Source organism: Myxine glutinosa, unplaced genomic scaffold, assembly GCF_964187855.1.
Source record: "Myxine glutinosa unplaced genomic scaffold, kmMyxGlut1.1 SCAFFOLD_1592, whole genome shotgun sequence".
Taxonomy (NCBI): Eukaryota; Metazoa; Chordata; class Myxini; order Myxiniformes; family Myxinidae; genus Myxine; species Myxine glutinosa.
Window position 1 is genome coordinate 70,727 of NW_027617687.1, and position 25,637 is coordinate 96,363.

The 25,637-nt window shown below is 44.8% G+C and overlaps 1 protein-coding gene across 1 annotated transcript in view; it reads right to left on the minus strand.

The window, feature by feature from the left end:
- Positions 1-14,217, minus strand: part of LOC144889192 (uncharacterized) — a gene marked incomplete at its 3' end in the record, with an annotated part of 76,358 nt that extends 62,141 nt beyond the window's left edge. Inside the window, exons 1-2 of the mRNA XM_078769167.1 lie at positions 14,061-14,217; positions 13,784-13,929 (exon numbers count right to left, since the gene is read on the minus strand). Of these exons, the coding sequence (XP_078625293.1) occupies positions 13,784-13,929; positions 14,061-14,147 (233 nt within the window). The remainder of the gene's footprint in view (positions 1-13,783; positions 13,930-14,060) is intronic.
- Between the last annotated feature and the right edge of the window lie 11,420 nt (positions 14,218-25,637).

Consider the following 25,637-nt stretch of genomic DNA (forward strand, 5'->3'; position numbering starts at 1 on the left):
ATGTGCTCCCTCGCACACGCGCTACGACCGACTCACTCTCGACAGCACACTCACTCCTCAGCGCGCACTTTTTCCTCACACACCCCAGAGTCGGACATTCTCGCACACCTCCTCCTTCGCACACTGTACCTGTCGCACACTTCACTAGCGGCCTCTCACGAACATCCGGATCCAAATCAACCCCCAAGCCGACTGAAGCTTTCCTCACATCATATACATTTCCACGTATATCGCCACTCACCTTGGCACCTCGTCTCTGCACCTCCTTCACCACCTGCAAACTCTTTATTTGGTTAGCGAGCACATCATCACGATTTGAGCACCGACCTTGTACATATTCCATCACCTCCTCCTGTATTTCTCTCTTAGTTTCTGTCTGTCTCTTCTTAATTTCACTCACCCCCTCTTCCACCTCCTTTAACTTCTGCTTCACCTCTTTTATTTCCCGGTGCGTCTCCTCAATTTCGTCCTCTAAGGCTACTTTGACCGTCTCTATGTGCGTCCTCACCTGCCGGTCCTTCGTCTCCATTACCTCTGTCACCTCGTCCAACCTCGTTGTCAGTCCCTCACGTACCATCTGACATTGCCTCTGTGTCGCTATTGTCATTTTTAATGTCGTTTTGTGTCGCTTTTAACCCTCCTAGTACCGCAGTGTTCCTTTGAACCTGCTCCACTAACTCCGTCTGTCCCACCGTCAGCTGTTCCACCTCCTCCGTCAGGTCCTATATGCCCCCTTGTAACCTTGCCGTATTATTCCTCACCTCTTTCTCTATACGCTTTTCACCTCGCTTTACCTCCTCGCGTACCCCCGAGACCTCCTCACTTACACCTCGTCGTATCTCCTCTTTCATCTCCTCCATCTCTTTTGTAGATGCCACTCTCATCTGTCCTAATTCATTCCTCTGAGCATCCAATTTGGCTTCTACCCCGATTTTCACCTCCTCTATCTGCTCTTCCATTTGTTTAATTTCTCGGGCGGACTGCTTCCCTATTTCCCGCAATTTGTTTTCCATCTTATTTTCTAACCCCTCTAACCCATTTTTCACCCCCTCTATCTGATTCTTCTGGGCAGCCATTCTATTTTCCACCCCCGTTAACCCATGTTTCACCCCTTCTATCCCATTGTCTAACCCCTCAAATTTCTTGCCTAACCGTTCACCGGTACCCCTTGCTTCATCCCTCATTGCCCCTAATTGCTCACTCTGAGCCCTCGCTCCATCCCTCTTTGCCCCCATTTGGCCCTCTAATCGCTCACCCTGAGCATCCATCCGGTTCCCCATTTGTCCCATTTGGCCCTCCAATCGCTCACTATTCTTGTCCATAAGGGCCTTCATTTGTATCATAAAAAGGTTCAAATCCACCGGTGGCGCTGCTACGGTCGCGGGCGCGGTCCACGCAGCCATATGCGAGGCGCCATTTTGCGCGCCCGTAACCTCATGCACGAGAGCGCCATTTTGCGTGCCTGAAACCTCCTCAACCACCTCCTCATTGCTCACCTCCTCATACATTTCCCCGAGGTCCTGGGTCGATTCTACCCCGTCTATCTCTCCCACCGACATCCCGTCGCCTTGACCAGCCATGGCGCGATTTCAAAATTCGGGTTTTTCTTTCACAAAACAAATTTCGGCCGCTCCAAATTTTGACCACATTTTTTCGAGATGTTTTAAAAATTTGGTTCGGGCCCCGAATCTCACTCCCAGACACCAATTGTTACGGTCCGCGGTTAAGGATGTTGGTTTGCCGAGCGGATGGCACCGCGACCTAACAGTTTCCCCGATTCACCCGAACGTTGGCCGTATCGCGCCACAGATATTCAATAGGGAAAAGACAAAAGCGACACGGATGTGAAGAAGAAGGAGGAGACGAAAAGGTTGACAAATACTACTAAATTTATTTACTATTTACAGGCTCAAAATAACCAAGGAGAAGGAAAGATAAGAAAATAATAGACAGAAGATATTAGAGACACAGTGAAAATTCCTTATACAAGCTTAACTTATTCCCTGGACAGAACAAACAAAGACGGACTCACACGGGGAATTGCAGAGTGGATTGGCTGGAAGGAGGTGTGTGGCTGGAGGGGGAGGAAGGCACGGAGCTGGCTGGAGCTTGATCCCGCACGGGACGTCGGGCTGGACCTCGACGGCCGCTGATGCCACCGATCCTGTCGTGTGCGCGGGATCACGTGTCGGAGCTGCTTGGTGGAGCCGACGCGCTGGTGGGGGGTCTGGCGTGACGGGTTCTCTCCTCTCTCTTTCTTGGTCCAACCACTCTTTCTCTCTCTCTTGGCCCAATCACTCCTCACTACCGACAACTCAACGCAACCAACACAACCACTCAACGCAACCACTGACCACCACTGACGACCAACTAACGACCAACTCCAGCTCTGACCAAAACCACACAACTCAGCTCTTCGCAACTTCTTGCGCGCACGCCTTTATAGCGCCTCCGGCGATTAAGCCGCCGGCTTTTTGGACACGCCCATCGGTGTGCTCACCTCGGCCCTGGTTGGTCGCGTGACCCTCTGGCTCCGCCCTTGATGACGACGGGCGGGCACGCCTTTCTTCCCCGACCCGAGCACATGTACAATGGTGGTTTTGGGGCGAAAACAACCCACAGCTGTAACAAACTGGCAAACTGCCCAGTGCAGTTGGTAATGGAGACTTGAAGGGGATGTAGCTGGAAATTGAGGCTTGGCAATGGAAGTTTTGGGAGTGGGAATGGGGAATGAAAGGAATCTATCTATTTCACTTGGTGCAATGGAGTGTCATTTTAATGGAAGACAAAGCCTTAACCTAATACACAGAATAAGGAAATAAACTACTGAACAAGGGTATTATAGTGTCCTTCAATGTATGCTTTATGGAATTAACTACCGGGACGCCCTTTGACCTTTATACACACTGGAGCAAGGAGGGCTCAGACTAAACAATAATTCATAACAATTTACAATACAATACAACACAATCAAAAAAACACAATCCTCATTTCCGCAACAATATATTGTTGCAGTTTTTAGAACCTTCACTTTATCAAATTTAGTATTAAAATCCCTTATAAATATCCCCTGTGTACATTTCCCCTTAATTGGCTGTTAATTGAAATGATCAAACCTTAGCTAGTCCATGTACAAGCACGTAGCCAATCATAGGACCTCTCCATAGTTATATCGTTATTCTGTGTTTCAGATAAGGCTGTGTGTCCAATAGTCGATCTTACGTTGCACCAAATCAAATAAGATAGATCCCCCTTTCGATTGCCCCAAAGCCTACATTGCCAGCAGCATGCGCCTACATTTCCAGCAGCATTCGCCTCCATTGCGCACGTGGTCAGCTCGAAGAAGAAGGGCATTGCCCACCCATCGTCATCAGAAGGTGGAGCCAGAAAGCCCTTGCCGACCAACCAAGAATCAGCGGGTTTGGCTTGCGAGGGCGTGGAGCGAAAGATCGAGCAGGTTCGTGAAGGTTCCAGGGCGTAGCTATATAACCCATTACGGGAAGCCCACACTGAGAGACGAGAGAAGGAGGACGAATTGCGAGTTCTGTCGAGGTCGAGGTTGAGGTCGAGGTCGAGTGGAGCGAGCAGGGGCGAGCGGCAGAAAGAGGGCCACGGAGATTGCCCGGCCGAGAATTGCGTATGCAACATACCAACTTTCCCCTGCTATATAATTGTCCGGTCGTGTCCAACGACACGCGGAGCTGTTTGCCGGGTTTTCGCCTCGACCCCAAAGCGTGGATCGGAGCGCGCGCTTGGAGCGCCTCGACGCCTACCATCTGCCTGGACCATTCTCTGCCTTCCCATACCACCCCTGCCATTCCATCCTTTTGTGTACGTGAGTTTGTTCTGTTCGTGTTGTCTGGGTATAAGTTAAGCTTGTTTAAGGAATTGCTCTGTGTCCTTCTGCTCCTTCCATTTCCTATATATTACTTTTATTTCTTCTCTTCTTCCATTGGTGTTGTATAGTAGTAATAAATCCCTGTTATTTCTTACCTTTGGCTTCTTCTTTCTCGTCCGATCGCTTTAGTGATTTCCCCATTGAGTTCCTGTGGTGCGATTTCGGCCAACGCTTATGAATCGGGTTAGTCTTTGCTAACGGCTCGGATTCCGGACTGCTAAACCGCTCGGCAAAATACCATCTTGTCCGGGATTCGAGCGGAGTTACCCCCCTGCCTTGTGGAGGGATTGGCGGATGTGTACGGGAATCCCTTGACCAATCACCTCGGCCAATCCCACCCCACAGGGGAGTGGGGTAGCTTCAGGATCGGAGATGGCCAGTGCAAAATACAAGGGGGGATTAACCCCCCCCCTCTGGTCAGGGGAGCGCCGTCCCCGTTTCCGTAACAATTGGTGTCGGGGAGTGGGATTTGAGGCCCGAACCAAAATTTTATATCTGAAAAAAAAAAAAGGTCGAAATTACGAGCGGCCGAAATTTCGTGTAATCTATCTATAATTCCAGTAATCTCTGTGTGTATGTATGTATGTATGTATGTATGTATGTCTGTATGTCTGTGACCGCTGTTTCTCGACAACCACGGGTCCGATATACTTTAAACTTGCCAGGTATATTGCTGGGGACCCGAGGATGTGCCTTTTCAAGGTTTCATATTAATCGGACAAGTAGTTAGCGAGCTATGTCCAAAAAACGATTCAACCAATCAGAGAGCAGCGAGCTATCACGTGTGCCGAACGTGGCGAACAGACTCTGCCTCGGACGGCACATTTGAGAGCGTATTCATTTATTTCACGTTGGCAAACTATGTTGGCGTTAAACTATGTTTTAAAACTAATTAAAACTACTTTGCGATTCTTTCGCTTTCCTGCGCGTTTGTGCACGCTATGGCGATTTCTTTACCAAACTCCGCAAGCCGTTCGCTTTGGACCAAACCATTTCATGTAAATAGAGGGGGGGGGGGGGGATTGTCACCGTACTCGCAAGCCGTTCGCTTTGGACCAAACCATTTCATGTAAATAGAGGGGGGGGATTGTCACCGTACTCGCAAGCCGTTCGCTTTGGACCAAACCATTTCATTTAAATAGAGGGGGGGGATATAATTTTAGATATATATATAGTACGGGCATGCCCTAGTATTCCAAATTAAATCACACCATGGATGATCAAGGTGATCGGATGCCGGCAGGGGAGTTAGAAGGAGAGGGTTTAGGGTCAACCCAGGATCCCAGGGAGGAGGTGGGAGTAACGCGGGAGGAAGGCAATACGCATTGGGTAGCGGAGGTTTCAGGCGCACAGGATGGCGGCCTCGCGCACGTATCAGATCATTGAGGAGCGTAGCCCAGGTCCTACGTGAAATCCTGTGTGTGTTTTAGGCACTTGGGCCTGAGCTTATCTGCTAACATTGGTGACCACCATACACCACCACAGATCTGTGCTAGCTCTAGCCTGCCTAATATCCTCACCCTTATCCTCATCTAGGATGAGGATGAGGATGAGGATGAGGATCTATCTAATCCTAATCCACATTCATCCTCATCCATCTACCTCATCCATCTTATGTCATGTCATGCATGCTCTCATCCTTTCAATGAGATGATGTAACATGCCATAATATCATTCATGTTCTCATCTCACATGTTATAATGTCATGCATGTTCTGATCCTTTCAATGACCTGATGTAACATGTTATAATATCATGCATGTTCTGATCTCACATGTTATAATATCATGCATGTTCTGATCTCACATGTTATAATGTCATGCACTGTCTGATCCTTTCATTTTCAATGATCTGATCGAACATGTTATAATATCATGCACGGTCTGATCCTTTCATTTTCAATGAAATGATCCAACATGTTAAAATGTCATGCATGTTCCGATCCTTTCAATGACCAAATCTAACATGTTATAATATCATGCACCATCTGATCCTTTCAATGAACTGATCTAACATGTTATACTGTCATGCACGGTCCGATCCCTTCAATGAACTGATGTAACATGTTATATCATGCATTTTCTGATCTCAAATTTTATAATGTCTTGCATGTTCTGATCCTTTCAATGACCTGATCTAACATATTATATTGTCATGCACTGTCTGATCCTTTCAATGACCTGCTCTAACATGTTATAATATCATGCATGTTCTGATCACACATATTATAATATGCATGGTCTGATCCTTTCAATGACCTGATCTAACATATTATATTGTCATGCACTGTCTGATCCTTTCAATGACCTGATCTAACATGTTATAATATCATGCATTTTATGCATGTTCTGATCCTTTCAATGACCTAATCCAACATGTTATAATATCATGCATGTGCTGATCAGACATATTATAATATGCACGGTCTGATCCTTTCAATGACCTAATCTAACATGTTATAATATCATGCATGTTCTGATCAGACATATTATAATATGCACGGTTGATTCTTTCAATGACCTAATCTAACCTGTTATAATATCATGCATGTTCTGATCAGACATATTATAATATGCACGGTCTGATCCTTTCAATGACCGAATCTAACCTGTTATAATATCATGCATGTTCTGATCAGACATATTATAATATGCATGGTCTGATCCTTTACATTACCTAATCTAACATGTTATAATATCATGCATGTTCTGATCAGACATATTATAATATGCATGGTCTGATCCTTTCAATGACCTAATCTGATATGTTATATCCTTGACCTTCCGCTTCCGGTCCGGTATGAAGAGGACGCAGGCGTCACATGCTCGCCGCTTCTTCGACCGGGCCACTGTCAGTTGCTTTCTTTTTTGGTGGTCGTGCGGATTTTTTTGCCATTGAGTCTGCCCTCTGCATAGCCCCGGCTCTGCTCCCTGCTTCGCCTGCCCGGCTCCTTCGCCTGCTCGCTGTTTCCTCGGGCGCGCTCTCGTGGGTTGTGACCATCGCAGCGGTTTGGTGGCGGTTTCCCGCCGTGATCTAGATTTGTAGCGGCGGCGGTCGATTTCCGCTGCATTTGCCGCTTTGCCGTGATCAACCTTGGCCTCGTGATCGTCTCTTTGCTCCTGCTTGCCCTCTGCTTGGTCCCGGCTCTGCTCCTGGCTTCACCTACCTGGCTCCTTCGTTTCCTCGGGCCCGCTCTCGTGGGTTGGGACCATTGTTTCACCTCCTCAACCTTGGCCTCGTCTCGTCTCTCCGCTCCTGCCTGGCATGGCTCTGCGGTACTCCGCCGCAAGGCTCCTTCTGCTCAATACCCGCTCCACCCCATCATGCATCTCTGCCATCAAATCAAATGGACTCCTCCTCCGACGACCCAGGTACATTCACCGTGGCTCCGGTCGTAAGTTTGTTTATTTGCAATCAGGTCACTCCATCCCCGTCCTCTGGTCGGCTCAGCGCACTCTCACTCTTCGTCCCAGCGCACCTGGTCACAGCAACGCACACGATCGCACCTCCTGCCTATCACCTGAATTCATCCCTGCTGTTCAAAACAACATCAAGCTCACCCTGTTCAACACCCGGTCCCTCAACAACAAATGCCTCATCCTGAACGAATACATCCTGGATACCAAACTGGACTTTCTCTGTCTCACCGAAACCTGGCAACAACCTCTGGACTACTACACACTCAACCTCACCACACCCAATGGATATTCCTACGTCAATAAACCACGCTCGGAGGGCCGAGGTGGTGGAATTGCCGTTATCCACCGTCAAGACATCAAGACCAACCTCATCTCCATCTCATCTGCTCCATCATTTGAACACCTGGCTTTTAAACTCTCTGGTCGCACGCAGTCAGTCATGGCTGTCGTCTACCGCCCTCCCAAACCACACCCATCATTCCTGTCTGACTTCTCCTACTTTCTGACCCAGCTATGTTCCCTCTCCCCCTCAATCCTCCTCCTTGGTGATTTCAATATCCACATGGACTCCACTGACTCCACAATAACCACTGACTTCACTGATTTACTCACCTGCTTTAACCTCACTCAACATGTCGACTTTCCTACCCATATCCGTGGTCACATTTTGGACCTTGTCTGCTCCACTGGATTAAATTTGCACCATCTCTCTGGCTCCGACCTCACCCTCTCTGACCACTTAGCCATCACTCTGACCATCAACATCCCCGCCCCAACACCAAGGCATTATCGCACTATCAACTTCCGTAAGCTAAACGCTCTTTCACCTACCTCATTCTCATCCACCCTCTCTGAAAAAATGTCCACTTCTCCCTTCATTGACCTCCACACCCCTTCCGACCTCACTGACTACTACAACCACACTCTCTCCTCCTGCCTTGACCAGCTTGCACCTGTAAAAACCAAAACAGTTTCTTTCACCCATTCTGCTCCCTGGTTTACCCCTGAACTCCGCCTGATGAAAACTTGTGCTCGCCAACTTGAAAGACTCCGCAATAAAACGGGTCTCCCAGTTCACTCCCAAGCCTACAAGGACCACCTACAACACTACAAAGATGCCCTCTCCCGCGCCCGCTCCGCCTACTACTCTCAAATTATCCACTCTGGCTCCGGAAACCCAAAAGCACTCTTCTCGACAATAAACAAACTCCTCCGCCCCCTGAACACCACCACCCAGTCATTCACAGTAGACAACTGCATCTCCTTCCTCTCTTTCTTCCAACGCAAAATTGACAACATCTACAACAGCTTGACCACCGCCGCACCCGCTCCCCCTCCAACCACCTGCCCCCCCCCCCCCTTGTCCTGCCATCCCCTGTCTCGGTTCTCCCCAATCTCCCCTACTGACCTCTCTGAACTCCTCATAGGAATGAAAACTGCCACCTGCACTCTTGACCCCATCCACTCCAGCTTTGTCAAGGCCTCCCTCCCTGCTCTCTCTCCACTTATCATTGCAACAATAAACTCCTCCCTGTCTACAGGCATCGTCCCACCTTCCCTCAAAATTGCTGCTGTTACCCCCATTCTAAAAAAACCTGGTCTAAACCCTGACACCCTTAACAACTTCAGACCCATCTCCAACCTACCCTTTCTGTCAAAAGTTTTGGAACGCGCTGTAGCCACTCAGCTCAAACATCATCTCTCTGCCAATAACCTGTATGAAACATTCCAGTCCGGATTCCGCTCCAACCACAGTACTGAAACTGCTCTCCTCAAAATCACCAACGACCTTCTCCTCTCCTCTGACGCTGGCAACCTCAACATTCTCGTCCTCCTCGACCTCAGCGCTGCCTTTGACACCATCGATCACACCATCCTCCTCACCCGACTTGAATCCACCTTTAACGTTACCGGCACTGCCCTCTCTTGGATTAAATCATACCTCTCTGACAGACGCCAGTTCATCTCCATCAATAACTGCAAATCCCCCAACTGCTCCCCTCCCCCAAGGTGTCCCCCAAGGTTCAGTTATTGGCCCCCTCCTCTTCATCCTTTACCTGTCCCCCCTCGGTCACTTAATCCGCCGTCATGGTCTCCAATTCCACTGCTTCGCCGATGACATCCAGCTTTTCATCTCCACCAAGTCCGTCTCCACCTACACCCACTCTATCCTGACAAACTGCATCACTGAAATAAAATCCTGGCTTCAAATCAACTTCCTCAAGCTTAACTGTGATAAATCTGAAATAATCATCATTGGCCCAAAAACGCTCACAAAATCCACCCATAACTTTGCCCTCAACATCGACGGTATCCCAGTATCCACCTCCCCTCACATCCGGAATCTTGGTGTCATCTTTGACCAAACCCTTTCCTTCAACAAATACACTAAACAGATCACAAAGTCAGCCTTCTTTCACCTGAAAAACATTGCCCGTCTCCGCTCATCCCTCTCCTCCACGGCTGCAGAAACCCTCATCCACGCCTTCATCACCTCCCGTCTGGACTACTGCAATAGCCTCCTCTATGGTTCACCCGCAAAAATCACCAATAAACTCCAATACATTCAGAACTCCGCTGCCCGTCTACTCACCCATTCCCGGACCCGTGACCACATCACCCCCGTCCTTTACAAGCTTCACTGGCTCCCCATCCCCCAGAGAATCCAGTACAAAATCCTCCTCTTGACATACAAAGCCCTCCATAACCTGGCCCCATCCTACCTGGCTGACCTCCTCTCCAGACACACTCCCACCCGCAACCTCCGCTCTGCTGGTACCAACCTCCTGACCCCCTCCATCCGGACCAAATTCAGATCCTGGGGGGACAGGGCCTTCTCCATCGCTGCTCCCACCCTCTGGAACTCACTACCTCACACCATCAGAGACTCCTCCTCACTCACCACATTCAAAACATCACTAAAGACCCACCTGTTCAACACTGCATTCAACATTCAACCCACAGCATTTAACCCCTGACTATCTCTTCTCCTTCTCCCTCCTTCTGCTTTAAATATTTCCCTATTGATTCTTGTCTTTTTGCAATTGTTGTTTTCATGTATTGTTATGCATTATGTTTTCCACTCTGTCAAAGCGCCTTTGGGCTTCTGGAAAAGCGCTATACAAAATAAATGAATTATTATTATTATTATTATTATATTTTTGCGGTTTTGTAATAAAGGTTCATTTCCCCTTATAGTTAGTTACACTACAACATGTAGCCTCGCTTAAGTTCAGTTATTTATTCGTAAATGTAAGCGTAGTCCTTTCCTGTGTTAGTTTTGCGTTGAGTAGGTCAGTGAAAATTAGGTGTCCTTATGGCGCTTTGGTTTGGTAATGGCGCTGAAATACCACGCGGCAGGCCTGAACAAGTCGACCGAGGCTGAAGGAAGGCGGGGCAGGAGGAGTAGGAGTGACCGGTAAGCACGAGCCGCCAATCAGAGCTTGAGGGAGTGACTTACCACTGCGGCAAAAGGCGGGGTTTGGAACATTCGAGTCTGGCTGGGGCGGGGCTGTATAACCCCGTGCCCCGTGCCCCCCACCTCAGTTCAGAGTGCTCATTTATGAGATGAGTTCACAGGTGAGATGGGAGTTGAGTTATGAGATGAGTTCGGAGCGCTCAGTTATGAGATCAGAGTTCAGATCAGAATACGTGAGATCGGAGACGAGTGCAGTTGGAGTTCGGAGTTGAGAACGCGTGTGAGATTGCGTCGTATTGAGTCATATCGTATGAACTGAATAACCCCATTGTACACGAACTTGCCCTGCTCCCCGCGCTCTGCGCAGTATTAATCGCGTACTGTAAAGAGCGACCCGCGCCGGGCCACAGACGCGCAATTTTCCCTCCTGCCTGCCTTCTCCGGGATACGGGCTGTGACTGCCAGAGGGCCACGTCGGGTGAGCTGTTCCTGGAGCGACCAAAGCAGGCGCGTTCGGCACGCGAACATCCTTCCTCCATCTCCCCGTGTGTGTAAGTGGGCCCATTGTCTGGGTATAAGTATAAGACTGATTAAGTTCTGCCCTGTGTCCCTTTCCTTCTACCAATCCATGTGAATAGTGTAAATAAATGTGTTCTTCCTTATGATTCGACCGTTTTTGTCTTTTCCATCATTGGTTTCGCATGGCACGAATTAGATCGCTCTAATCGGGTTCTATAGAAAGGTAACAGCACGATTCATGCGGTATGCAATCCGCTCGGGCTTACTCAATCACGCGTGGTTCGTGCGAGACTCCATCCCCACTGCCGCTGCGGCGTGGGTACTCAAGGTACGTGTGAAAGTGTCCCGAAACCCTTTTCCACGTCTGCCCGGAAGTGGCGACTCGGTCTCGCGGTTTCGAAGACCCAGAGGGAAAAAGGGGCTTAATCTCCCCTTTGTAACGGGAACGGGCTTCGAAGATCCGCAACAATATCATGCATGTTCTGATCAGACATATTATAATATGCACGGTCTGATCCTTTAAATTACCTAATCTAACATGTTATAATGTCATGCATGTTCTGATCAGACATATTATAATATGCACGGTCTGATCCCTTAAATTACCTAATCTGATATGTTATAATATTGTTGCGGATATGAGGATTGTATTTTTTTTATTGTGTGCTTTATTATTATTATTGCTTTATTCTGCGCCTTCCTGCCTCCAGTCTGTTGTATAAAGGTCAAAGGGCGTCCCGGTAGTTAATTCCATAAAGCATACATTGAAGGACACTATAATATCCCTGTTCAGTAGTTTATTTCCTTATTCTGTGTATTAGATTAAGGCTTTGTCATCCATTAAAATGACACTCCATTGCACCAAGTGAAAAAGATAGATTCCCTTCATCCTTCATTCCCATTCCCAAAACCTCCATTTCCCCTTTCGTCATGGCCAAGCCAGTTTGTTACAGCTGCGGGTTGTTTTCGCCCCAAAGCCGCCATTGAACATGTGCTCGGGTTGGGGAAGAAAGGCATGCCCGCCCGTCGTCATCAAGGGCGGAGCCAGAGGGTCGCGGGACCAACCATGGCCGAGGTGAGCACACCGATGGGCGTGTCCTGAAGGCCGGCGGCTTAATCGCCGGAGGCGCTATAAAAGCGCGCGCGCAAGAAGTGAGAAAAGCTGCGTAGAGAGGTCCATGACAAGAGAGGTCCATGACAAAGAGAGGTCCATGACAAAGAGAGGTCCATGCCAAAGAGAGGTCCATGACAAAGAGAGGTCCATGACAAGAGTGGCGGTTGCATCCACAGCAGCTTGAGCCACCGAAACTGCAGCCACAGCAGCTTGGGGCCTGGACGGCAGTTTGGAGCAGGGCCGCGAAGGAACGGCGGCTGCCCAACGTGCCGATCGTGCTGCAGGACCCATTGGACCTCCCTCTCCCTCTAGCCATCCACCTGCCATTCCTATCATCATTCCCCATGTAAGTGTGTTCGTAGTCTGTCTTTTGTCTTGTCCCTGGGAATAAGTTAAGCCTGTTAGATAAGCTAGTATTTTCACTGTCTCTCTAAAAGCTTCTGTAAATTATTTTCTTATCTTTCCCTCTCCTTGGTTATTTTGACCCTGTAAATAGTAAATAAATTTAGTAGTATTTTCAACCTTTTTTTCGTCTTCTTCTTCCTTTTCTTCACATCCGTCGTTTTTGTCTTTTCCATATTGAATAGCTGTGGCGCGATCCAGCCAACGTTCGGGAAGGGTTAATCGGGGTAACTGTTAGGTCGCGGTGCCAATCGCTCGGCAAACCAACATCCTTAACTGAGGACCGTAACAATATCATGCATGTTCTGATCAGACATATTATAATATGCATGGTCTGATCCTTTCAATGACCTAATCTAACATGTTATAATATCATGCATGTTCTGATCAGACATATTATAATATGCATGGTCTGATCCTTTCAATGACCTAATCTAACATGTTATAATATCATGCATGTTCTGATCAGACATATTATAATATGCACGGTCTGATCCTTTCAATGATCTGATCTAACATGTTGTATTGTCATGCACAGTCTGGATGACCTAATCTAACATAAGTAATCGTAATAATAATTGGCAATAATAATAACGATAATAACATTACTCCCCATGCTGCCCCCGTACATGAGCGGGTGTATTCTTAACAATAAATACTAGTCGCGGGGAAGTGAAATTCGCTGCATGTGATGTGCAACGTGTGCAGAGTGAAACGAGTGTTCATTTACGTCCGTAGGATATCTAATAAATAAAAATGATACAAGCACACATGACGCTAGGCCGAGGCTTCAGACTTTGGCATGCTCACGATGCTGTATCGTGGAATAAACTTTTCCACCTCGTCATTTTTGACGGGCTTTGATACTAGTTCTCTGATGAATCAATAATAAATTACAAAGTAGCAGCTAGTGCCATGAGAATTTTTAAATATAATAATCAAAGATTAACTTTTGGAATGCTTAGTCATGCGTGTTGCTTTTTTTCTGATTGAGATATTGTCAAAGTCACTTACAGCATAATCGCTGATCTTGAAATAGCACAGTGTTTTTCATTTGGGCACCGAGTTACAAAGTGGTCACTTGCTTTAATGTGCTTTAGGGCTTCCACCACAATTGGCATGTCGCTGACCATGGAAATTCCATACCACTGTCCAGTATACTATAAAGACAACATACTTCGATCGTTAGTACAACATAGCATCGCACTCATAGTCGGTGCATGGTAATTTAATATAAACGAAAGAGGACAAATATACTCACACCAGCAACTGAAACAGGAATTATAAATACCTTCTCTATGTCCAGGGGTACAACATGAGATGCAATGACTGCCCCTGTACATGCGAGGGAAAGCACAATAATTGCCACCACCTGCATGGTCAATCCTGGAGAAGTTTTTCAGGGGAAATGAAATAGGTTTTACCATTTTTTCTTTATGTACAAGACAAGTGTGAGTGTTCGGTGGCATCCATAGGTCGATTTCTGCATTGGGGAGGAGAAAAGAATCGAGGAGTTGAAAGGCAAAATAAATAAATAAATACTTCTAATACATTTGCTTTTTGAAAAGGATGTAAAACTGATTGTTCTGTGAACTTCCCACAAAATAAAAAATATATTACTGTCTTTCATTTCAGTAAACCTGTGTATAATTCCTCCCCTGACTCAGCGTTTTTACCCCATACGTGCAAAGCGAAAAGTGGGATTGAGCAATTGCTTCAATTTGTCTCTGTCTGCAAATGTCAGTTTATGATCGACGAACTACTTAGTTTTAATTGAATGTTATATTTTTTAACATCAATCAGAACATGAATCGGAACACGAGCCTGCAGTTTAGCAGTACTTTGGCTCTGAGTTTGATAAAATGCACGGAATCTCTTCCCGAACGCACATGCGCCTGTCTGGCATTCAAACAAAATTGAAAAACACTCCCAACAAGAAGTTACTGTTTTCAAGGATGTTCTACAGGACGCAAACAACAAGCATGAATAACTAATGTAACATGTTCAATAAGGTGGTGTAAAAGCCACTGCATCACAGCGGTGGTAATCTTCAGAAAAAAGCTTTTTTCTACAACTTCCAAAAATCTTAATTTTACTATTTTTTAATTATATACTTGAACACTGTAGAAGACAAATCGCCTTTGCAGCACTTATGTCAAACCTTCCTTTTGGCAAGGCTTGGACAAAATATTACGCCATTTTACGTCATCTCGCCAAATAAAATTTGCCGCTTGCCGACCATGCTCATGTCGTTTTTTCTCAAGACTGCACGGGGTTAAAGTGTTCTATGAGCTCTCTAGTTGTTCTTGTAAAAAATAATATTTCGGGATACCTGCCAAATTATTCCAAATGATAAATGATTAAATGAGTGAGTCAAGGCATTACTCTATCTGTTCAGTTATGGATGAGATGCTAATGGAGCAAACATTGAACAGGCTCTCTGGTTTTCTCTTGAATGCAGAAAATGCTATGATATTCACATCAGATCCCATAAAAACGCAGAAGGCATTTAGCAATGGCATTGACTGGTGTAAAGGTCATGTCGATGTGGTTTGTTTGCCCAATAGTGAATCATTATTGGCAACTTTGACCCTTCAAATACGCTAATCCCTTTTTTGTAATGTTGACTGCTCTGCAGTTCTGTTCCGTCTGAACATTTTCACGTTGTTTGGGAAGTTAGGAATTTATTTATTTTTGTAATAATTCAGTATGTTTTATTGTCGATAATGCAAATCGTGGTTATTTTGCATACTCTGTGCCAGTTTTCATCGTGTTCTTGGCTTTAATGATAGTTTATATGTGCAGAATAAATAAAAAGTGAGCATTGAGCAGGATTTCCCTTAAAATATCCAATGCATGTGGAATTTCGATGATATATCATTCTTGAAAATCCAGTACATGCATAATTAGGCACAAGTGGATGGCCTTATTGCCCATCAATGCTGGTGATCATAATTTTCATCACCAAGACTTATTCTGTTCAAATCAATGAAGATAATTATTTACATTATTTGTCATTCTTGACGTTTTCTATACACGATCTGGGCTCAAGGAAGTGCGACAATACTGCAGTTTCCGAGGCCTGTTAGCGAGCCAAATTACTGCGTACAAAGGATCAACAGACATTAAAAAGGGAGAATGTAAACCAGGAGAAAGACTGATTGATACACCAAAGTTTGATGAAAGGAGTTTCAGGTAAAAAAACAAGGTAAACTAAAAAAAGTAATTTTTAAAAAAGGAAAAGAAGTACAGATACATTCAAAGAACACCGCCCACATGCCAAATAATTAAATATCCTCCAGCGCGGCATTGCCGGGGCGCCTCTGGGGCCCGGCAATAGCGCTGTGCAGATCATGGAGATAGTCAGGGCCCTTAGGGATATTTTGGTTCAAATTCTTCCAAAAGAATCAAATTTGGCGCAGATGTTGCCCATGCCATACTCTTTCGATTTTTGACGGGCGCCAAGACGGGCGCCCCCCCCCCCCAGGCCGCCATATTGGCGAAATACGAAATGGCCGCCACCCTGATTAGAGGAAAATCAGTAAAAAAAAAAAAGGGTTGGAATCATGTATGATACCACTTTTCTGGGGTTTTCGAGGTCCAGGAATCCAATTCTGATGTTATTTTGATGATTTGAGGTCAAGGTCAACCCTCAAGGTCATCTTAAAGTTCATTTTTTGGGTCAAAATAGTCATTTGTCAAGATTTACAAGCAGTACCTCATTTTATCTGCCTCTGGGGAGGGTAATCTAACCCTGACCTTGACGTGATGTTTCAAGATAATATTACATGCTAGGGTCATGCATTATAGAGATCCCATGAACCAGAAATTAAGCAGAGGTCGTCATATTCATTATTAGGTAAAAAACGAAATGAGTTAGAATCACAAATAATACCACTTTTATGTGATTTACGGTATAGGAGAATCCTATTCTAAAGTTATTTCGATGGTTCGAGGCGATATTTTGCCACCCCATTTTAGGCTCCAAGGTAAAAAACAGCAGTTTTCACTAATACAACACAAACATTATTCAGGAACAATTTTATTAAAGTACTTCAGAAATAACATCTGCAGACAAAATAAAGTAACTACAAGTATGCAGCACTGCATGACTAATATGCTTTCAAATGTTGAAAATACAAAAAAAATTGGAAAGTTTAGCAACAATATGTACATTGTAACAATGATTGTCAGTGATTGATATTGCTTCCTATGTGTCTCTGGCCTATTCTCTATGAATCGCCGCCATCATTGTTAATGCACCCTCCTTTGCATTGGCAGAGTACCGTACATCAGACACCAGCACGGTTGCATTTACACCTTCCCGTGCAGGCCTTTTTGCAACCACAGTGTAGGAGAATGGCGCATGCCATTGAAGCATCGGTGAGTGTGGTCCATAATGGTTGCCAGTTATTGCTGCCATCCTTTTGCCAGCCCCAGTCACTGAAGTCAGGGATTTCCTTTGAGATTATTTTCCTCTGGGTAATTATCCCATACAGCTTCGATGCGTTGGGCTCCGCTCTTCATTTGGGCCTCCAGAAATGGTACAATGTGGAGTGACACATATTCACTGAATGTCTTTGCTGTTGTTGGGCACACCATGTGAATCACTGCTGCCATATCCAAAACCACGACTGTTGCTTGTTTCGCAGCAGCTGCACGGCCAGTCGGTGCATTGATGCATTGCAGAATATCAGACTTCGTCCCAAATCGCAGTGACCCTCGGTCAGCCAGGCTTGGTGGTTCTTTCTGATTTTCGAACCTAAAGAAGTCTGCCATGTCAGCATCAGGGCGGGACTGCAGTGAGAGGAAAAGCTGTGTGACCAAAACCATGTTCTGCCTCTGTACACCACTGTCCTTCCTGCTTTTTTTCTTTGGGTCGGGTCGATTGGCAAAAGTTAGCATATTGTTCCGTTTGATCGTATCGGATACAGGCACTGAAACCTTTAACAGCCTTTCTAAGACATATGCTGCATGAAGGGCTTTGCCAGCTTCACAGATTTGAGACATAGAGGTAGCGACGGTCTGTTCCATGACGTTTTGTGTATCCAGTGCAACAAGCTCCTGGCTTGTTGCAAGGAAGGGGTTGCCCAGTTGCTCTATCACCTCAACAAATGATAGTATATCCTTCTGAAACTTGAATTGCAAACAGTGTCCTTCCTCATGATGAGCAGTAGATGGGGATGAAAGGTCTTGTGCAGCCTGGAACTCCTTAACCATCCACACACAGTCAGGTCCAGCAAGCATGTACAGTGCCTCAGGGTTCTCATATAGACCAGTCGCTCCGCCATGTGCCTGGAGGGTTTTGTTGGACTGTTCATGGGCTTGATCCTTGGCCATCAGGCTGAACTTTTTAGCTGATTTCTGAACAACGAAATTGCCCTTCATGAATTCAGCATGCACTTCAGGGTGTTTCTTGCCTAAACCTCACGTATGGTGAATTATGCATATTTGTAATTAGACTGATGAACTGCATATGCCTGAAAATTAGGAAATAGACATGTAAATATTTCCTCTAATATTGTCAAAAATAAGGTCAGAGTTCGATTACCCAACCCAGAAACATAAAATGGTGAACCTCGCGTAAATCTTGACAAAAAACTCAAAAACCGACATGTTTGACTCAAAAATGACCTTTAAGATGACCTTGAGGGTTGACATTGACCTCAAATCATCAAAATAACATCATAATTGGATTCCTCAACCTCGAAAACCCCTGAAAAGTGGTATCATACATGATTCCAACCCTTTTTACTGATTTTCCTCTAATCCGGGTGGCGGCCATTTAGTATTTCGCCAATATTGGCCCCCCGGGGGGGCGCCCGTCTTGGTGCCCGTCAAAAATCGAAAGAGTATGGCATGGGCAACATCTGGGCCAAATTTGGTGCTTTTGGAAGAATTTGAACCAAACGGCCCCAAAATATCCCTAAGGGCCCTGACTAAGACTGTATTTGGAGGGAGAGGTGCACAATATTTGATTGATTAATTGCATAATTAAAATCAATTAAAGATTGTCAAAAATATTTTCTTAATCAATTGGCTAATAGCATAATTAAACCACTAGTGCTTCATCCGAAGATGTAACTTTTAGAAATGTAATTAAATAGGTCATTAATGCAAAAATTATTAATTAATTTATTAATCAATAAATAATTAATCGATTAATTGATTAATCAATAAATCAAAAATACCCTTTACAGATAAATCACTTGGACATTGTCATGTCCAAATATCAGCTTCCTAGCTCAAAAGGTGCCTGGGATATTGGCCAGATGAGCAAGAAAATAAATAAATGGTTAATAATTAAAATAAATAAATAATAATGGTATAAAAATTTAACAATAAATCAATTGCCTAACAGAACACATAAACCACCATCATTTCCTCCGAATCTGTAACTTTAAAAAAAACTTTTTCAGTCATTAATCGAATAATTACATAATTAATCGATTTATTGTTTTTTCTTTTTTAGCCGCATCGCAGACGCTGGTTATAGAGTGCCCTCTGCTGTTGTTGTTGTTCTTCTTCTTGTTCTTCTTGTTCTTGTTCTTGCAGAGAAGACAAAACCACAAAGCTCCACCCATTCTGGGAACCATAGCTCCACCCATTTTGGGAGAGGCTTCAGAGAAACAAATATCCACCATTTTATTAACTCGCATAGCTTTGAGGCCTGTTTTGTAGGCCCGTGGTGTCTTCCTCTCTCACACAGTTTTATTTCAAATCAAATTCGATATATCATTTCATTTTTCACAGTCGCTAACATAGTTTTAGACTCGGTTGAAAAAAAACGGGAAGAAAATCCGATGAAAGTTGCCCTTTATAGAACGAAATGAATTCTCAAAGGCCTGTAACTTCAAGTCCATTGAGATTTTTTTTTTTTTAATCGCGGCATGGTCAGTCATACACCGCCCGAAATAACAGACGGGAAAATGCCGAGCTTTATATATTTTGTTTAAATCGCGGCATGCTCAGTCATACACCGCCCGAAATAACAGACGGGAAAATGCCGAGATATATATATTTTGTTTAAATCACGGCATGCTCAGTCATACACCGCCCAAAATAACAGACGGGAAAATGCCGAGATATATATATATTTTTTTAAATCGCGGCATGGTCAGTCATACACCGCCTGAAATAACAGACGGGAAAATGCCGAGATATATTAAAAATTCGTCCATTTGATGACAATCGTCACGATGAAATATTTAATTTATATGTCGTCACAATAATGTGGAGAGAGGAGCATAGCTTCGTTCACGTGTCGCCACACATGGGAAATTGCCGAGATATATATATTTTAAATCGCGGCATGGTCAGTCATACACCGCCTGAAATAACAGACGGGAAAATGCCGAGATATATTAAAAATTCGTCGCCACACACAGGAAATTGCCAAGATATATTTTCACTTTGCACAAAAATAACATCAAGTAATCGAATCAATAGGAATGTCCTGTGCCTATAACATCGACGTTATAGGCACAGCTGCGTCTAGGCATTGTGTAACATCGACGCGGCTTTTGTTTTAATTAAAACTTTTTGTACTTGTTTTTATTGAAATTCTAAAAATACTGTTTAGATTTTGATGATTTGCGTGATATTTAACGGATGTTAAAATAAATCGCGCCTCCTAATGGAAGCCCCGCCATTAGGGCGGGTACCGTTGCTCGTCATATATAATGGTGACACAACAATTTTTACCGCTTTGCTTTGAAGAACCGGAATGAAGGGGGAGGAGCGTGTTAATATGTCTGGTTGAAGGCTGTGGGCTGTGAGGTGAGGGGGTTTTAAGCCAGATTTTAGTCTTACAGCCGCCATATTGGTGCTCGCCGTCATTGCGATGCAAAGCGAAAGACGCCTCAGAGCTGTCACATTCACAATCGCTATGTCGTATGTACTCCCGATACGTGTTTCCTACATTGTAAAAACTACCAAATCAACAGTAAAAAGGATGTTGAGCCGACAGGCCAAGTAAGTTTAGATAGGTCTACTGACTACTGATCTAGTATTGATAACAATGTCGTGAACTGACTTACGATGCTAAAAAATTTTTTTTTTTTTTCAGCATCTGCATCTGTAAAGCCCCTGTCACAACTTGACGATTTAGCCAGCGTATGCCGACGTATCAAAATTGATCTAAAACGCTGGCATTCGCTGAACTATCGATGTTTTTCTTCAGTTTTGGACGTATGCATAACGTATTAGTAACGTACACAGAACGTTTCGATAACTTATACCAACGAATGCTTAGCGTGTTGTCGGCGTTCACAACTTATGCCCAACGATAGTCTAACTTATGCATAGCGCGCGGCAGCGTATCGCCTACGATCACGTGGCGTAGCCTATTAAAAGGCTGCCGCTCGACGATTCAAATCATAACCGCACTAGACATCGAAGTGTCAAGTGTTTTAATATTTAATTCATAAACAATAATTAACAATAATAAATTATGGCCTTATCCCTTATGTCTTTATCCTTTGTAAATCAATGAAAAGTAGTTGGTTAAAACCTGTTCGCTGCCCTCATCTGTCCATCAGCCTACTTTGGCTTCTCACTGTGAGGAAAGAGACAAGCTTACTGCTGTCTGGGTTACGTCCTGTCAGGGGAAGGGCTCTAGAAAGCTGCAAAAAGACCGAGTCAGGCTGGTTGAGGGTAGCTGGCGGAAATTACAAGCAGGTTGGGATAAGATTTTTGTCCTATCCTATCTGAAAATTAGTTACTTCCCTTGGCAGCGAACAGGTTAATAATGTTTTGTGTTTATCTTTATTATCTTTATGTTATAAGTGTGGTCATTACCTTTGATCATAAATAAAAACAAAACTGCTGTTAATTTTTATATAGAAAGTTATATATATATATATATATATATATATATATATATATATATATATATATATATATATATATATATATATATATATATATATATATACCTATATATATATCTTTATATATACCTATATATATATATATATCTATATATATATATCTATATATATATGTATATATATATATCTATATATATATCGATATATATCTATATATATATATATATATATCTATATATATATATATATATATATATATATATATATATATATATATATATATATATATATATATATCTATATATATCTATATATATATCTATATATATATCTATATATATCTATATATATATCTATATATATCTATATATATATCTATATATATATCTATATATATCTATATATATATATATACAGTGGTACCTCGGCTTACGAGTGCCCCAACGTACGAGTTTTTCGGGATACGAGCCGTCGCTCGGGCGGTTTGTTGCTTTGGGATACGAGCCGAGATCCGATGTACGAGCTCAAAAAATTTATTTTTTTGAATTTTCCGGTTGTGGCTTCCGGTTCCGGTCACGCGGTTATCTTGCCGTGAAAGCATCTCTGCTTGGATATAAAACACGCAATCGTCGAAATACATGAGCGAGGAATCTCCTTGCTCCAGCCGGTGACGTCATCGGCGGGGATCCCCGCCTCCAGAGTGGCTGGTCACGTGACCGCCAAAGCGTGTCGCGCGTGCGGGTATAATGAGCTACACCTGTGGATCACGTGACCACGGAAGCACGCCTCGCTTGAGAGGCATGGCTTTCGGTTTGCGTTTTGCTTTATAAGGCGCGATAAATGGGCTTTTGAGTGTTAGCGGTTCATGGCGTTGACGGTTCATGGCGGTTCATGGCGGTTGACGGTTCATGACGGTTCATGACGGTTCATGACGGTTCATGGCGTTGACGGTCAAAAACCCATTACATCAATTTTACCAGGCACTGTACAGTAAGTACAGTGGACACCAAATGCACGGTGGAAGGCTAGAAGTAGAAGATCGTCCAAGACAAGTGAGAATAAGCCATACTTTGGAGTAGATGACGTCATTCGCTGGTCCGATAACCAAAGATGTGGTATAAAAAACCAGGTGAGCTAACAATGCAGCAATGAAGGAATTCGGCCAAGGCACCGGCACACAACGACCTACCTACATCGAAAGACTCAATGCCAATGGTGACAGAAGCCAAGACGGCCGGCTTAAACACCGCCGAAAGACCACGGTGTACCAACTTACGATGCAGAACATCTTGCACTTAATATGATGACAACAGGTGCCATCCTCTGACGTACCATTACAGGTACAGGTACAGTACACGTGAGCACAGAGCAAAAGTTCACTGAAACCGAGATTAAGAAAAAAGAAAAAACACCTCGTGGTCCGTGCTCGATATCCGAGTTTCAATCTTTTCAAACACATGATGCTCTCGGTCACGGTATCTCCTGCGAGCTGCTTCTCCTTCAACCACACAAACAACAACTTCTCCATATCTTCATGGATAGAGGTCCGGAGCTTTGAAATAATCGTAACGCCCTTGGCTGGCGTTATAGCCTTTATGGACTCCTTCTGCTTCAAAATCGTACATATCGTAGAAGGAGTACGATCGTACTGCCTCGCCAAGTCGACAACACGCACACCTCACCTGGCATGCTCTTCTCCTCTGCTTAATAAAACCAGTTTATTTCTTTACATTCTCTTGTATTATGTACAGTATATACGAGGTCGTGCTTGTTTATACATTATTTGTTATTTATAAAGTACATTTTTGTTATTTAAAAGCACCTAACAAAAAAAATTGGTGTTTTTTTTTTGAGGCTGGAACGGATTAATAGCATTTCAATGCATTTGAATGGGAAAATTTGCTTTGACTTACGAGCGATTTGGCTTACGAGCTCCGTCACGGAACGGATTAAACTCGTAAGCCGAGGTACCACTGTATATATATATATATATATATATATATATATATATATATATATATATATATATATATATATATATATATATATATATATATTGTTGCGAATATGGAATTTGGCCTCCATATCCGCTTGTAAATATTCCCCTATTTCCCCAATACTCCCCAACTATCCCCAATCCCCCATTCCCTAGTCCCATTGTCTGTAAACAACAATCAGTAGAGCCGACCTTCCCCTAATCCCCCCATTAAATGTCGCACCCAGGTTCACCGCATCTCACGTAGACAACTATAGGACATCTTGCTAGTTATTCTTAGTCTATGTCAGTTAAGGACTCGTTTCCATTAATTCTGACTCTTCGTTGCACCAGAATGTGATAATATGGCACCAGTAGTGAGTTTAGGACCTTCCCATACCTCTCCGCATCTCTTCCCCATGAAGAAGCTCCAACAACAACAACTACAACAGCAGAGGGGGGCGGCGCGGCGACGGCGCGGGGAGTGTGCGTCCTCACACCGGCTCAGTTAGCCGCCATGACCATGCGCTCCGACGGGGTTACCACGAAGGGGCTGGCTGTCAGCTCCTCGTCAAGGGCGGAGCCTGGTAACCCCCCCACGCACCCAATGAGAAGCAACGAGCCGATTCCAGCTGGGGCGGAGCTAACGAGCCGAGGGCGTGTCACTCCCCGCCGGATATACGCGGCGACTTACCAGATGTGGGTGAGATGCGCCTGAACTACGGAGAGCAGAGGAAGCCACCGCCACCCCCAGCGCGACGATACCTCCCCGCATCTTTGGACCGGACCGAACCGGGTCGATTCTGCCCTGAGCCCAGGTGCACCTGGAGCCATCGCTACCCGCCTTTTCCTTGCCATCAATCCCCGTGTGAGTCAGCCTTGTCCCGTTTATCTGTCGTCTGTTGGGGTTAATATAAGTGTGTCTAAGTGCCTGTCTTTCTATGATGTCCCTCTTGTAGTTGTAATCTGACCTTCCGCCCTAATATAATCTCCTCCGGAGGTCTTGAGAACCGTAACCCTTGGTGTCGTGTCATTGTAATCCAGCCGTGTGTCTTTTCCTTCATTGACCTAGCGTAGCGCGATTAGTCAACGTTCGGGTATAATCGGGTAACTTGTGCAGACGTGGTCATACCAAACCGCTCGGTAAATAACACCTAAGCCGCGTCTGTAACAATTGGTGTCAGGAGTGGGATTCGGACCCGGGACTAAATTTATTAGGCCCAAATTTGTAGTAGAATCGATTCGGAGCGCGTTTCCCGCGCGAAATTATAACGGCGAAATTTGAATTGTTATACGAAAATAAAAACCCGAATTTTGAAAGTCGCGCTATGGCAGACCAAGACAGCTGGGGTCCGGTAGAGGAGAGTGAGGCAGGGTCGGTCCAGGACCAAATGGAGGGACGTGAGGAGAGCGAAGCAGCGAGGATAGCAGACGCACAAATTAGCGTCGTTACGCCCGACAGTGCGGGTGCACAAAATGGCGCCTCGCACATGGCCACGGCGCCCACGCCCACGACCGTGGCAGCGCCCCTGGTGGATTCGAACCTTTTCCTCCTGCAAATGAGGGCCCTTATGGAACAAATGGTGGGAATGAGGGCTGATAGTGAGCGATTGGAAAACAAAATGGGGGTAATGAGGGACGAAGCGAGGGGTACCAGTGAGGGGTTAGACAATAATTTTAAGGGATTAGACAAGAAATTTGGGAAGTTAGACAATAATTTTGAGGAGTTAGACAAGAAATTTGGGAAGTTAGACAATCATTTTGAGGGGTTAGACAACGGGATAAAAGAGGTGAGAAATGGGTTAATAGGGTTAGAAAACACCATGGAAGGCAAATTGAGGGACATGAGGGACCAAGCGGAAAGGGAAGTTAAACAAATGGGGCAGCAGATAGAGGGGGTCAGAATGGGGGTAGAAACCAAACTGGATGCTCACAGGGAGGAAATGGAGCAGATGAGGGTGGCATCTGGGCAGGAGATGCAAGTGATGGGAGAGGAGATCAGAAGAGGAGTGAGTGAGGAGGTCGGAGGAGTGCGCGAGGAGGTGAGGCACTGTAAGGAGCA